Source organism: Neolamprologus brichardi, unplaced genomic scaffold (genome assembly GCF_056152115.1).
Source record: "Neolamprologus brichardi isolate AB-2024 unplaced genomic scaffold, ASM5615211v1 NODE_ptg000038l+_length_1369362_cov_1, whole genome shotgun sequence".
NCBI lineage: Eukaryota > Metazoa > Chordata > Actinopteri > Cichliformes > Cichlidae > Neolamprologus > Neolamprologus brichardi.
Genome location: NW_028270040.1, coordinates 207,133 through 222,192, shown reverse-complemented (window position 1 = coordinate 222,192; position 15,060 = coordinate 207,133). Strand labels below are relative to the sequence as shown.

General features: G+C 44.5%; 1 protein-coding gene across 4 annotated transcripts in view; it reads left to right on the top strand.

The window, feature by feature from the left end:
• The window catches only part of rbfox3a (RNA binding fox-1 homolog 3a), a 497,652-nt gene that overhangs the window by 426,731 nt on the left and 55,861 nt on the right, over positions 1 to 15,060 (top strand). For all 4 annotated transcript variants that reach the window (XM_087837000.1, XM_087836998.1, XM_006801633.2 and 1 more), the window contains one exon: positions 11,698 to 11,751. In XM_087837000.1, the coding sequence (XP_087693126.1) occupies positions 11,698 to 11,751 (54 nt within the window). The remainder of the gene's footprint in view (positions 1 to 11,697; positions 11,752 to 15,060) is intronic.

Genomic DNA, 15,060 nt, shown 5'->3' with positions numbered 1-15,060 from the left:
TGGCCGGGTCAGCCCGTAAGCGCCCCTGTTCCACAATGAAACACAGCAAAGCAGTGCAATTATTTACAGTGAAATAGACAGATAAGTCCAACAATCCACTCCAAAGTGCAATTTTCCAATAGTGCCCGTCCTTTGCTCCCAGTGTGTTCAGTGCGGTAACTCCATTAGTGTGTGCTCCCCAACTTGCTTCTCCGCTCGACTCTCCTAGAGGAAGAAGGAAACATCCACAATTAGCCACACGCTAGCCGAATGCCACAATCACACGTCTCGCACAGACTATACCAGTTAGGAGTAATGATCCCATGTCGACTGTCGCCGCGAGCCCAGGTTAAATACCTCTGTCTGGCCAGGTTGATGATTACCGACAGCTGGTCAGATAATCAGCTGCAGGTGGGCCAGCAACAGCGAGGAGGGACTCCTGATGATGACAGTCGCCAGATCACGCCTTTCCCATGGCGCACTTCCGTAAACAGCCCCGAGAACTGGGGAGAGAGAGAGAGAAGCAAGACAGAAACACGCAAAAATAAAAACAAGCAAGGTCATCCGGAAAGGACCGTCCAACCATGGCAGATCCTTACATTTAACCATCTCCCTGGTATAACTCTGCTAAAGAAGAAATGGCATCTCACTAATTTGGAAGATCATCATTTAGCCTGGAAAAAAACAGACATCTCACTATTCATCACTGATTGAAGAAAATAAGAACAACCCCAGGTTTCTCTTCAGCTCTGTAGCCAAGCTGACAAAAAGTCAGAGCTCTGATCAACCTATCTCTAATAATCAGCTATGTACCACAGGCTTTCAAGCTGGCTGTAGTTAAACCTCAAAAAGCATCTCTAGACCCAGCAGTCTTAGCTAATTATAGGCCAATCTCCAACCTTCCTTTCATATCAAACATCCTTGAAAGAGTAGTTGTCAAACAGCTAACAGATCATCTGCAGAGGAATGGTTTATTTGAAGAGTTTCAGTCAGGTTTCAGAGTTCATCACAGCACAGAAACAGCTTTAGTGAAGGTTACAAATGATCTTCTTATGGCCTCTGACAGTGGACTCATCTCTGTGCTTGTCCTGCTAGACCTCAGTGCAGCGTTCGATACTGTCGACCATAATATCCTATTAGAGTGATTAGAACATGCTGTAGGTATTACAGGTACTGTGCTGTAGTGGTTTGTATCATATCTATCTAATAGACTCCAATTTGTGCATGTAAATGGAGAGTCCTCTTCACACACTGAGGTTAATTATGGAGTTCCACAGGGTTCAGTGCTAGGACCAATTCTGTTTACATTTACATGCTTCCCTTAGGCAGCATCATTAGAAGACATAGCATACATTTACACTGCTATGCAGATGACACCCAGCTCTATCTGTCCATGAAGCCAGATAACACACACCAATGAGTTAAACTGCAGGAATGTCTTAAAGACATAAAGACCTGGATGTCAGGACAGTAAGAAGTTACTTGTTGTTTTTGTAGAAAAGGACATGAATGTTTAAACATAGTGGGGCTAAGGTGGAACAGGTGAACCTATTTAGGTAAATTCATCACATTCCAAATTTTTATACAATATGCACATCCCAAAAAAAAGGCCCAGTAGCACATAATTAAAACTGCATAGAGTAAGTTTTGATACAAAAACCAAGGTTAACACTAAGACTGTACATGTATATACAAACATAAAAGAAAGAAAGAAGCAGTTAATTATTCTATTAATTCATAAGTCAGAACAAAGTCAAAGCTTTATGTCTCGTACTGGAAAAATAATAGCAATATTTTATAAATATTTTTTTCCTTTTTGATTTGCTCAATATGCTCATCTTAACCAAAAAATAAAATTTTTAATATGTATTCAAATTGTGTATGACCTGACATGGATTTTGCTGGTGAACTTCATCTTCAGGGCTGGTGCTGTGGCCTTGCCTTTGCTATGCTGTCTTTTATGTTTATTTATTTATTGAAATAACTACTTGATTCAAGGTCTAGTTATGGAGAGTAGAAGGCTAAAGATTACCATATTGCCTGAAAAAGGTTAGTGCTGCCTTAGTTCACAAAGCCATGAGTTCATGAAAAACATTACCCAAAGAAAATGACTTGCTAACCTACAAAACAACGTTTAATTTATCTGAAGCTGAGGTCACTTCTGCAGGTTTAATTTAAAAAATGCCCATGCTGAAAATAAAAAGTGAAGTGTTGGCCAGTAGGCGCCCCAGGGCAGCTGTGGCTACAACTGTAGCTGCCTCCACCAGTGTGTGAATGTGAGAGTGAATGAATGGTGGAATTGTAAAGTGCTTTGAGGGCCTCAAGAAACGCTATATAAATGCAATCCATTATTATTATTATTGCTTAGCCTCCTGAGGGTGCTGGATTTGGGATGAAATCCTCCAAGCATGATAAGGAGCTTCCTTGTCTTGTTGTCAGTGGCTTCTATCTCCTTTGTTGACCAGCTTATTATCCCAGCAGGGTATCTAATGGCATAGGGCATCTATAGGCGTGATCTTGTTCTTCGTGTCTGTGAAGGTTCTCAGTCATCCAGGTCATCGTAGTCAAAGGAGCTTGCAAAGAAAAGCGTCTGGACTTCTTTAAGTTACTTGAAGACGTTTCACCTCTCATCCGAGAGGCTTCTTCAGTTCTAAGGTCAAATGGTGGAGAGTCCCAGATATAACCCTAGTGGGAGTGTCCCCCCACAGAGGGACAAAAGGACCCCCTGATGATCCTCTAATCGCCTGAGCCAAGGTGTGGAACTGGGTGTGGGTCCCAATCAGCCAGAGTTTCGGGTGAGTTCATTGTGAAATCTGGCCCCACCTTATCATGCGAATTCCTGAGGTCAGATGGCCCAGGGTGTGAGTGGGCGTTAAGGCGTCTGGGAAGGGATCTCAAAACTGGATTATAGATGGCAGAGAGTTGGTGTCGTAAACCACCGCCTCTGTTCAAAGATGGTCGCTCACAGTGGACATAGATGGCTTCTTTCACTCCTCTTTCAAACCATCTGTCCTCTCTGTCCAAAATGTGAACATTGGCATCCTCGAAAGAGTGTCCTTTATCCTTAAGATGCAGATGGACAGCTGAATCTTGTCCTGTGGAGGTCGCTCTTCTGTGTTGTGCCATGCGCTTGTGAAGTGGCTGTTTGGTCTCTCCAATGTAGAGGTCTGGGCATTCCTCGCTGCACTGTACGGCATACACCACATTGTTAAGTCTGTGTTTTGGCGTTTTGTCTTTCGGGTGAACCAGTTTTTGTCTGAGTGTGTTGCTGGGTCTGAAGTACACCGGGATGTCATGCTTGGAGAAAACCCTCCTGAGTTTCTCTGATACACCGGCTACATAGGGGATGACAATGTTGTTGCGTCTGTCCTTCTTATCCTCCCTCGCTGGTGTCTGATCTTCTTTTCTGTGCCTCTTTGCTGACTTTAAAAACGCCCATTTAGGATAGCCGCACGTTTTGAGTGCTTCCTTTACATGTGTGTGTTCCTTCTTTTTCCCTTCAGGCTTAGAGGGAACATGTTCTGCCCGGTGGTGTAGGGTCCTAATTACTCCAAGTTTGTGTTCCAGAGGGTGATGGGAGTCAAACAGGAGGTACTGGTCCGTGTGTGTGGGCTTCCGGTAAACTTCGATGTTGAGGTTGCCATTCTCTTCAATGTGCACAGCGCAGTCCAGGAAAGGCAAACAGTCGTCCTTCGTGTCTTCCCTGGTGAACTTGATGTTTTTATCCACAGCGTTGATGTGCGCAGTGAAGGATTCCACTTCTTGTGTCTTGATGTTGACCCAGGTGTCGTCTACATATCTGTACCAGTGGCTGGGTACTCTTCCTTTGAAAGAGCCAAGAGCCTTCCTTTCCACTTCCTCCATGTAAAGGTTGGCTACAATAGGTGACACGGGGGAGCCCATAGCACAGCCATGTTTTTGTCTGTAATAGCCTTCGTTGTATTTGAAATATGTAGTGGTGAGGCAGAGGTCTAACAGTGTGCAAATCTGATCGGGTGTGAAGTTGGTAGTTAGTAGGTACAGATTACCATACAAAGATCACTACTCTCCTCAGTGACAACAATACCTACGAAGCCTTAAAGCGAGACCCCACAAGCAGCTACAAAAAGAAAGTTATAGCTTGCCTTCAAGACTTGGAAAAGGACAAAATCATTGACCGCCTTACTTATCACCGCCTTTACCCAGGGGATGCCATACCCTGCATTTACGGACTTCCTAAAATCCACAAGGAAGCTGTCCCACTCAGACCCATAGTCAGTAGCATAAACTCAGCCACTTATAACATTGCAAAACACCTTGCTACCATCCTTGCTCCTCTCGTGGGGAACACCCCACACCACATCAAGAACTCCACCGACTTCACTGACAAGGTCCAGAAACTTACCCTGGATCCAGATGAAACCATAGTGTCCTTTGATGTAGTCTCTCTCTTCACTTGCATACCCACCACGGAGGCCGTGGAGACTGTCAGAAAACGACTACAAGAAGACAACTCCTTGGAGGACAGGACCAACTTCACACCCGATCAGATTTGCACACTGTTAGACCTCTGCCTCACCACTACATATTTCAAATACAACGAAGGCTATTACAGACAAAAACATGGCTGTGCCATGGGCTCCCCCGTGTCACCTATTGTAGCCAACCTTTACATGGAGGAAGTGGAAAGGAAGGCTCTTGGCTCTTTCAAAGGAAGAGTACCCAGCCACTGGTACAGATATGTAGACGACACCTGGGTCAAAATCAAGACACAAGAAGTGGAATCCTTCACTGCGCACATCAACGCTGTGGATAAAAACATCAAGTTCACCAGGGAAGACACGAAGGACGACTGTTTGCCTTTCCTGGACTGCGCTGTGCACATTGAAGAGAATGGCAACCTCAACATCGAAGTTTACCGGAAGCCCACACACACGGACCAGTACCTCCTGTTTGACTCCCATCACCCTCTGGAACACAAACTTGGAGTAATTAGGACCCTACACCACCGGGCAGAACATGTTCCCTCTAAGCCTGAAGGAAAAAGAAGGAACACACACATGTAAAGGAAGCACTCAAAACGTGCGGCTATCCTAAATGGGCGTTTTTAAAGTCAGCAAAGAGGCACAGAAAAGAAGATCAGACACCAGCGAGGGAGGATAAGAAGGACAGACGCAACAACATTGTCATCCCCTATGTAGCCGGTGTATCAGAGAAACTCAGGAGGGTTTTCTCCAAGCATGACATCCCGGTGTACTTCAGACCCAGCAACACACTCAGACAAAAACTGGTTCACCCGAAAGACAAAACGCCAAAACACAGACTTAACAATGTGGTGTATGCCGTACAGTGCAGCGAGGAATGCCCAGACCTCTACATTGGAGAGACCAAACAGCCACTTCACAAGCGCATGGCACAACACAGAAGAGCGACCTCCACAGGACAAGATTCAGCTGTCCATCTGCATCTTAAGGATAAAGGACACTCTTTCGAGGATGCCAATGTTCACATTTTGGACAGAGAGGACAGATGGTTTGAAAGAGGAGTGAAAGAAGCCATCTATGTCCACTGTGAGCGACCATCTTTGAACAGAGGCGGTGGTTTACGACACCAACTCTCTGCCATCTATAATCCAGTTTTGAGATCCCTTCCCAGACGCCTTAACGCCCACTCACACCCTGGGCCATCTGACCTCAGGAATTCGCATGATAAGGTGGGGCCAGATTTCACAATGAACTCACCCGAAACTCTGGCTGATTGGGACCCACACCCAGTTCCACACCTTGGCTCAGGCGATTAGAGGATCATCAGGGGGTCCTTTTGTCCCTCTGTGGGGGGACACTCCCACTAGGGTTATATCTGGGACTCTCCACCATTTGACCTTAGAACTGAAGAAGCCTCTCGGATGAGAGGTGAAACGTCTTCAAGTAACTTAAAGAAGTCCAGACGCTTTTCTTTGCAAGCTCCTTTGACGATCTTGTTCTTCCAATTTAGCTGACTCCGCAGGGCATGGCTCACACTCTGACTTTGAAGTTTGGCTTTCGGCAATTGGCTTGAAGTTGTCCTCTAGTGTTGCTCATCACATCCCCATTGAATCGCCGATGAGGGATCTTAAGGTCCTGAAAAGATTCTCCTTAATTCCATTGCATACTAAATATTCATTGGTGTGCATGTCTTAGTGTGACTGCTTCCATCCACATATTTCCAGGAATTTTGCTCTTTGTTAAAGTTTTGCCCCAGTTTTTTTTTCTTCATCTGTTTATGTTAATTCACAGCTCTCTTAAGGTCCTGCTGCAACATTTCAATCAGGTTGAGATCTTTTGACTGGGCCATAGTAGCATTGAGTCTTCTCTCTTTTTTAACCATTCTGTAGTGGATTTGCTGCTGTGATTTGGCTAATTTTCCTGTTTCATGAGCCAATCTGGGCCAAGCTTTAGCTGTTGGAAAGATGGTCTCACATTTGACTCTAGAATACTTCAGTATACAGAAAGACCACATTTGACTCAGTGACTTCAAAGTGCTGAGGTCCTGTGGCTAAAATCAAGCTCAAATCATCACCCTTCCACCACTGTGCTCAATCGTTGGTATGAAGTGTTTGTGCTAATATCCTCTGTTCAGTTTGCTCCAAAGGTGGCACTTTTCAGCTTTGCAAACCTAAGCAATTCCACCATTACCTTCTTTATAGTGAAGAGGCCTTGTCTTTATAACCTTTCCAAACAATATAAGTCAAACATTTATTTTTTATTTCTTAAGCCTATCGAAACTGAGAGCTATTGCAATGAGAATCATGATTTGAATGCACTGTTAACTCAAAAATATTCACTTTTATAATATAGATTATACATTTAATTAACTGTTATTGCACAGTGTGAACCTGGAGAAAACTGGCAAGGACATCCACTCCTGGGAAGATCGTGGCACTGTGTGTGACCTAACTGAATGCTCCAGACTTCTGTTGTTATAGAGGTGCTCACACTTGCTGAGGATCAATTAATGAAGTGTATTTGATTAGCGGGACTTGGTTACCTCCTTACCTTAAGCGTTACACGTACTACAAAAAAATGCAATTGATTGGGAATAACAATGGGGATTGGCAACTTAAAATCAGATAGCAGGGTCAGCAGATGCTGAGGTGTGTGCAATGGGAAAGTTGGCAGAGGTCACAGACCTCCAAACTGAGATTAGATTAGCTCAGAAACAGAGCACAGAGAGCTTCATGGGCTTCCATCAGGGAGCAGCTGCATCCAAGTCTTGCATCACCGAGTGCAAAGAAAAGTGTCTAATGCAGTGTAAAGCACCCCTCCACTGGAGTAGAGAAATCTGGAGTAGCAAATTACGTTTCTCCATCTGGAAATCCAGTGGATGAGTCTGGGTTTGGCATTGCCAGGAGAACTGTCTGATTTGTCTGCCAAGTGTACATTTTGGTGGAGGGGGGTTATGGTGTGGGGCTGTTGTACGGGAATTGAGCTCAGCTCCTAGTTCTGGTGGAAGGAACTCCTAATTCTTCTGCAAACCACAAGAGACTGTGGAGACTGTGAGCCAAGCCTTCCTAGAAGAGTTGAAGCATTTATAGCTGGAAAGGGTGGTCTAACATCACATTAAACCCTATAGAATGGGATGTAACTCAAGTTCCGGTTCAGAGGAAGGTCCAATCAGTGGCCGCGTTACAGGACGCACTCGATGACGCAGACTGGGACATGTTCAGAAGCAGCTCCAATGATGACGTCAACGTGTTTACGGAAGCGGTTGTGGGATTCTAGCGGATGATACCGTGGAGAAAAAGACTATCAGAATGTTTCCCAACCAGAAGCCGTGGGTGGATAAAACCATCGTGACGCTCTGAGATCCCGCACCTCTGCCTACAACACGGGACTCGCAACAGGGGACATGGACCCGTACAAAGCCGCGTCATATGACGTGCGGAAGGCAGTGAAAGAGGCGAAGCAGCGCTATGGGAGGAAACTAGAGTCACAACTCCAACAGAGTGACTCTAGGAGCCTGCCATCTCTCATTCCTCCACACATCACTCACTCACTTGGACACTAGAAGGGGGAATTATGTTAAAATGCTCTTCATAGACTACAGCTCTGCATTTAATACCATAATTCCCTCCACACTCACCACCAAGCTGGAGCACCAGGGACTCAGCTCATCTATGTGTCAGTGGATCTCCAACTTCCTAACTGGCAGACCACAGGCAGTAAGGATGGACATGTCTCAGCCTCCACCACTCTCAGCACTGGAGCCCCCCAGGGGTGTGTTCTGAGCCCCCTGCTGTACTCTTTGTACACATATGACTGTGTGGCCACTACCAGCTCCACCCCCATCATCAAGTTTGCTGACGACACCGTCGTGGTGGGCCTGATCTCTGACAACAACGAGACGCCCTACCTGAAGGAGATTAGGAATCTGGAGAACTGGTGCCAGAGGAACAACCTCCTTCTAAACGTCAGTAAGACAAAGGAGCTGATAGTGGACTTCAGCACTAAGCAGGAGAGGAACTACCAGACCCCCGTCATCAACGAGTGCTCAGTGGAGAGAGTGGACCGCTTCAAATACCTCGGAGTTCACATCACGCAGGACCTGTCACGGTCCTGTCACATCAACACCGTGGTGAAAAAGGCCCGACAGCGTCTCTACCACCTCAGACGCTTGAGAGACTTCCGACTGCCCCCCAAGGTGCTCAGGAACTTTTACTCCTGCACCATAGAGAGCATCCTGACGGGAAACATCTTAACCTGGTTCGGGAACAGCACCATGCAGGACAGATGAGCTCTACAGAGGGTTGTGCGTTCAGCTGAGCGCACCATCCGCTCCGAGCTCCCTGACCTGCACTCAATCTACAGCAGGCGGTGCTGGACCAAGGCCAGGAAGATCGTGAAGGACCTCAGCCATCCCAACAACGGACTGTTCTCTCTGCTGAGGTCAGGAAAGCGATTCCGCTCCCTGAAGACCAACACAGAGAGACTGAGGAGGAGCTTCTTCCCGCAGGCGATACGGTCTCTCAATCACACCACCACACAGTACTGACCCACACATATAGTTCTTACACACACACTGGACATTCTGGACATTTGTTTACACTAATTTGATTAAATGCATGGTCATCTAATCGAATCACTTTATCACAAGTCACTTAAATAAATCACTTTAAGCATATTTGCACTGACAAGACACTTACACATGTGGATTGAAGGTAGATGACTGAATACTTTTGGAAATATAATGTAAGTCATCATAAATTCATCATGACATCAAGAAGGTTAAACAGAGTGGTTCAGGTCCTATTTATCACTTTGATGACCCTGAGTCTTCCTCAGTCCCTCTCTCATGTAGTCTGACAGAAGTTTCATCTTTCATCTTTATTTTCTCACTCTGGGGAGGCCTAGCCAACCATTTTTATGCAGACAACAACCCAAATTTACATGTACTAAAAAGAATTAATGTCAGCTCCCTTAAACCACCGTTGGAGTGTCTAAAGGATACTAAGACTAAGACTGTGTATTCAGGTCCAGTGGTGTCTGTGTCAATCCTCTATTTGACCTGGCTCCTACTGTTAAACCCACAGTAACTCACATTTGTGACTGTGATGTTATACTAGATAAGCAGATACATTCTGTAATTAAGTAAGCGTCTCTTTGCGTCTGGAATACTGGAATGCACTTTATGTTGGCCTTAGCAACTATTTCCTTGCTCGCATGCAATTAGTCCAAAATACTGCTGCTGGCCTTTTAAATGGTACTTGCAAACATGAGCACATTGCCTCTCCTAGCCTCCTCCTTGTTTCAGGATCCCTTTTAAGATTTTATTATTTATTTTAAATTCTCTTAATGGATGAGTACCACGCTATATATCTTCCTGACTCCCTACGATCCACGGACCAGCTGTTCCTGGCAGTCCCAAAACCTTAACTAAAAAGCAGAGACAGTTGATCTTTTTTAGCTATAGCCCCTAAACGTTGGAGTTACCTTCCTCCCCATGTTAAGACAGCCCCCTCGTGGCCTATTTTTAAAGCACATCTTAGGAACGAGTGGTGTGATCTTACCTTGTATTTATTATTGTTTGTGTTGCTTTGCCTTGTGTTTTTTTGGTGATTTGTACAGCATTTTGTCCACTGTTTGGTTGGTCCACTGGATTGGTCCATAAATCAGCCCCAAATACTTTACAGTTCAAATTAATTGCATGTTTTCCTAATTCGCTTTTGTATAACCTAGCCAAGAATAGCTCAGATTACAGTTGTTCCAGATACTGGTGTGTTTACATGTTTAGTGTATTTATATTTTTGACAGTCTCACACTCACCACAGACATCAGTGTGTCGGAGTGTGTAGCACTCAGTTCACAGCAATTAGCCAAATAAAATGAAACATGGAGCTAATTAAAACTATTACTTAGATCTAAAGATAACCCACATAGCAGACAGGTCTGACCCAAAACTGGTGTCAAGCCGGCACTGCTGGCTGACTTCTGGCATGATAAAACGTATGTCATCCAGATGTGGGCCAGGCCTGGCATAGATGGCACTGTTTATGTGATGGCATGCCACATCTGGCCTGATTGTGGTTGGTTTATGTGGCCCAGGCTCATAGCATCAAGCTGGCACTTCTGACTGACAGGTGTCATGGCAGGGGGTATGTCACCCAGATGTGGGCCAGGTCTGGCAATGACGGCACTATTTATTTTTCTATTTTAGTTAGAAGACCCAAATGCCATGTTGCAATACTATACTGCAAATGCAGGTTTAACAGGTTTGTGAGTGTACACTTTATCCAAAACCTAGTGAGGGTTTACTCATGTTTACTACCGGGTAGCTGTAGCTCAGGAGGTAGAGCAGGTCACCGACTGATTGGATGATTAGTGGTTCGATCCCTGACTCCTCCAGTCTGCATGTCAAGAGTCTGAATGTGTATGAATGTAGTCGTGAAACACTCAGTTTAGAGAAAGTGTGTGTTTGGGTGAATGTGGCATGTTGTATAGAGCACTTTGAGTAATCTGTGAGAGTAGAAAAGTGCTATAAGAATCGGTCCATTCACTGTCTGAACAGAGGTTTGTCATGTTATTTTTGCACCATTATGTTCTGGCACATGTTGTTATTATATGGCTTGATTAAGCTACACATTAGACTGACATCTGGGGCCAGAGCTGCAACTGTTCTGGGCCAGCACAGGGCCAGCAGTGTGTCTGCACCTGGCCTTGTGCTGGCCCATGTGTGGGTCACCACTGGCAAACCTGATGTGGGCCACCAAAGGGTTGTCATCCTTTGCAATATTTGGGCCATGTGTAAGCACATTGTGTGGGCCAGATCCAGGCCATGTGGGAAGCTGTAGAAGCCAAATGCATAATTAGGTGAGATCTGGCAGGCAGTTGCAGTGGTGGTATGCATACTAAGAAAACAAATAGCCATGATGGGGTGTTGCTACTCAACTGCCTACTACCTTCCCACGGTGCTCATTTTTCTCGTGTGCAGACATATTCACTCAAACCTCTATATTACTATGATCAGCCAAACACATCACTAAACAGCACTAAGAGTGAATGGATAATTTCCTAATGCTATTATTGGTACAGACTACTTGTCTTTTTTTAAAGATGGTTTTAAAATACTTAATTTTCCAGCTGGAGAAAGCAGTAGGGGATTTTCCTAAACATAAATAAAGTATTTCTTGTGTTATAGTCTAATTATTTTCTCCGTTTTTCTTTCTCTGTCTTTATGCCCCGCCCACCTTCTTCCCTTCTTCAGCAATTTGGAAAGATTTTAGACGTGGAGATTATTTTTAATGAACGAGGCTCCAAGGTAAGTGCAATGTAATAAAACGTTCACGAACACACCTCAAACAAACATAAAATGTTCCTGCTGATTGTATTTGTCCCGTTTCCTGCGTTTCTCTTGCAGTCCTTCACTTCTCTCATTGTCATCACAGCTCATTCCTGCTGCCTAACAGTAATTACTGTCCTATCAGCGACATGTTCCTCGGCTTCGGTACTTTACTTACTTGCCGTACATTTGGACAAACAATGAATCTTTGCTATTTTTAAGATGACAGTAGGATTCTAGTATTCTTCGTGTCATGGCAGAACTGGACTGGTAATCTTATATACTGTGCATTTGCCCAGTGTGCTGACGCATTTGTTAGCCGATGGGTTAATATGATTTTTTATTCTTTTCTCGATTTAATTGTACAGACTACAGACCAGTCACTGCACACTGGCTCTAGAAGCACTGAAAGCAGCCTATTATTCCATATGTATTCCTAACACTGGATTGTCCAACCCAACCTCCTCCCACACTTCCCTGTGTGCTCGTGCACCTTGTTGAACAGAATCTAATGTACCAGCACCAGTTGTGGAGAAGTGCAGGATCGACAGCAGTCCCAATAAGCGAGTGAGGAAGAGACCACTTGAAGCAATTTTTATTATTAACTCGTTTGATTTGCTGCTAATCACAAACAAGCACAAGCAAGGGTTTTGGACTTTTAACTGTATTTTCAAGTTTTACAGCTTTTGCTACTGATAAAAACCTCCCATGACTATTCATACTACACACAGTAATTAATCAATAAACAATTAACTTGTTGGAACCCAATGCCACCGATAGCGAGACGAAAGCGAGAACATGTGGTTTAACAGGATGAACCGTCAGATCTGTTATTCCAATATAGACATGTGATATCCACAGAAGCATCAGAATCTCAGCTAAAAGCCCTCAAAACCATGTCAACAACCACCAAACAGCTAAACCAGCAAATGATTAAGAGCAGGTAAACATATTCTGCAAGAAGCTGTAAACACAAAGTGCGGCAAAACACATATGGACATGCAGTCAGGTACTGACATTTTACTGACTGTAACTGCAGGTTTCACTGAACCAGCAGCAGAGAAGATCAAAACTACACTTCATCTTTAAGTAACATTGTAATGAATTTATTCTTACTTTTGCTTTCTTCCTTTCCCATCAATAAATTCCTGCACAGCTCTATCTCTCAGTTTAATTCCACTGCTGTTTGCAGTGTTGGCAGTGGCTCTTTTTGTCCCCCAGGAATTACATCTGACAAGAAAGACTCATTTCTGCTATTAAACAATTTCAACTTTTGCAAACTATGTCAAATTAAAAAACACTTAGCTCTGTCCCTAATAAAAACTCTGTAGCTTTGTGCAAAAACAGAAAAGTTCTGTTGAAATGTCTCTTTTTTTTTTTACAACTACAAAAAAAATAAAAACAAAAAAACTGGATAGTTGTAATGAGCTACCAAAACTTTTTCTGTAATTTTACACATTTATTTTGTACAGTTAAAGTTCAAAGAGTCATGCTGAAGATTTCCTTCTTTGTCATAGCAAATTTTCCTTCATCATGTAGAAAAACTGTTAAATATGTATCTTTTTTGCACTGACAGAAAGAGATCAAAGGGGGCTAAATGTGACTCGCAATGTAACATGAGTTTGACACCCCTGATCTAAACCTAAAGGTGGAGCTTCAGGTTCACTTTGGTTTTATTTATATTGCACTTTTTGACAGCAAAAGTTTTCTCAAGGTGCTTTTGATTGCAAGAGAAAGATCCTACACTATTGGAGAGAGAATCTCAATTATCATTGGAGCACCTATGATCAAGTACAATTTCAAGTACCATTGATCGGTTTCTCTTGTAGCCAGACTGACACAAAAATCGGAGCTCTGTTGAGCCAAGCATTCCTTTAATGTATGGTACAAGGTGTTCCCAGGCCAGCCGAGAGATATAATCTTTCCGGCATGTCCTGAGTCTGCCCCGGGCCTCCTCCCTGTGAGACTTGCCCTGAACACCTTACGCAAGAGGTGCCCAGGAGACATCCCTGTCACATGCCTGAACCACCTCAACTGCTCCTTTCAATGTGGATGCGCAGCGGCTCTACTCTGAGCCCCTTCTGCATGGCCGAACTCCTCACCCTATCTCCAATGGAGAGGCCAGCCACCCTTCAGAGGAAGCTCATTTACACCGCTTGTATCTGTGATCTTGTTCTTTCCACCATTCAATTCAATTCAATTCGATTCGATTTTATTTATATAGCGCCAAATCCCAAAAAAAGTCGCCTCAAGGCGCTTTATATATATACATTACCCTCAGCTCGTAAATTGAGAGCTTCACTTTTACACTCAGCTCTCTCTACAACACGACGGACATCACTGCAGCCACAGCACCAATCCGTCTATCAATCTCCTGTTCTCCTGTTACTTGTGAACATGACCCCAAGATCCCTAAACTCCTCCACTTGGAGCAGGAACTTGTCCCTGACCTGAAGTGGGCACTCCACCCTTTTCCAGCTGAGGACTATGGCCTCAGATTTGGAGGTGCTGATTCTCATTCCTACTGCTTCACAGTCGGCTGTGAATGGCCATCGCCTGATGAAGCCAACAGAACCATATCGTCTGCAAAAAGCAGAGATGAGATTCTGAAACCACCCAAGTGGAAGCCTTTCTAGGCTACACCTAGAAATTCTGTCCATAAAAATTATGAACAGAATCGGTGACAAAGGGCAGGAAGAGTTCATCACCCACTGGAAATGACTCTGAGTTATTGCCGGCTATGTGGACTAAGCTCTTGCAATGGTTGTATAAGGATTGAATGGCCCATAACAATGGGACAGACACCCCATACTGTCAAAGCTCCTCCTACAGGACACTCCGAGGGGCATGATTAAATGCATTTTGAAACTCCACAAAACACATGTAGGCTGGTTGGGCAAACTTCCATGCACCCTCAAGTGTCCTTGAGAGTATAAAGGGCTCTTCTAGTATTACACGACAAGGACGAAAACCGCATTGTTCTTCCTGTATCCAAGGTTCGATTAACGGACGGACACTCCTTTCCTGCACCCTGGCATAGACTTTCCCAGGGAGGCTGAGGAGTGTGATCCCCCAGCAGTTGGCACACACACAGAGGTTCCCCTGATCTCCACTCAACATGGTAGAGGCATGTCAATTAAAACAGCCGTACAACATCCAGGGCCTTCAGGAATTTAGGTCAAACCTCATCCACCCCAGGGGCTCTGCCACCAAGGGGTTGTGTAACTGCCTCAGTGACCTCACCCCCAGAGAACGACGACTTGTCCTTCTTGTCCCCAGACTCTACTT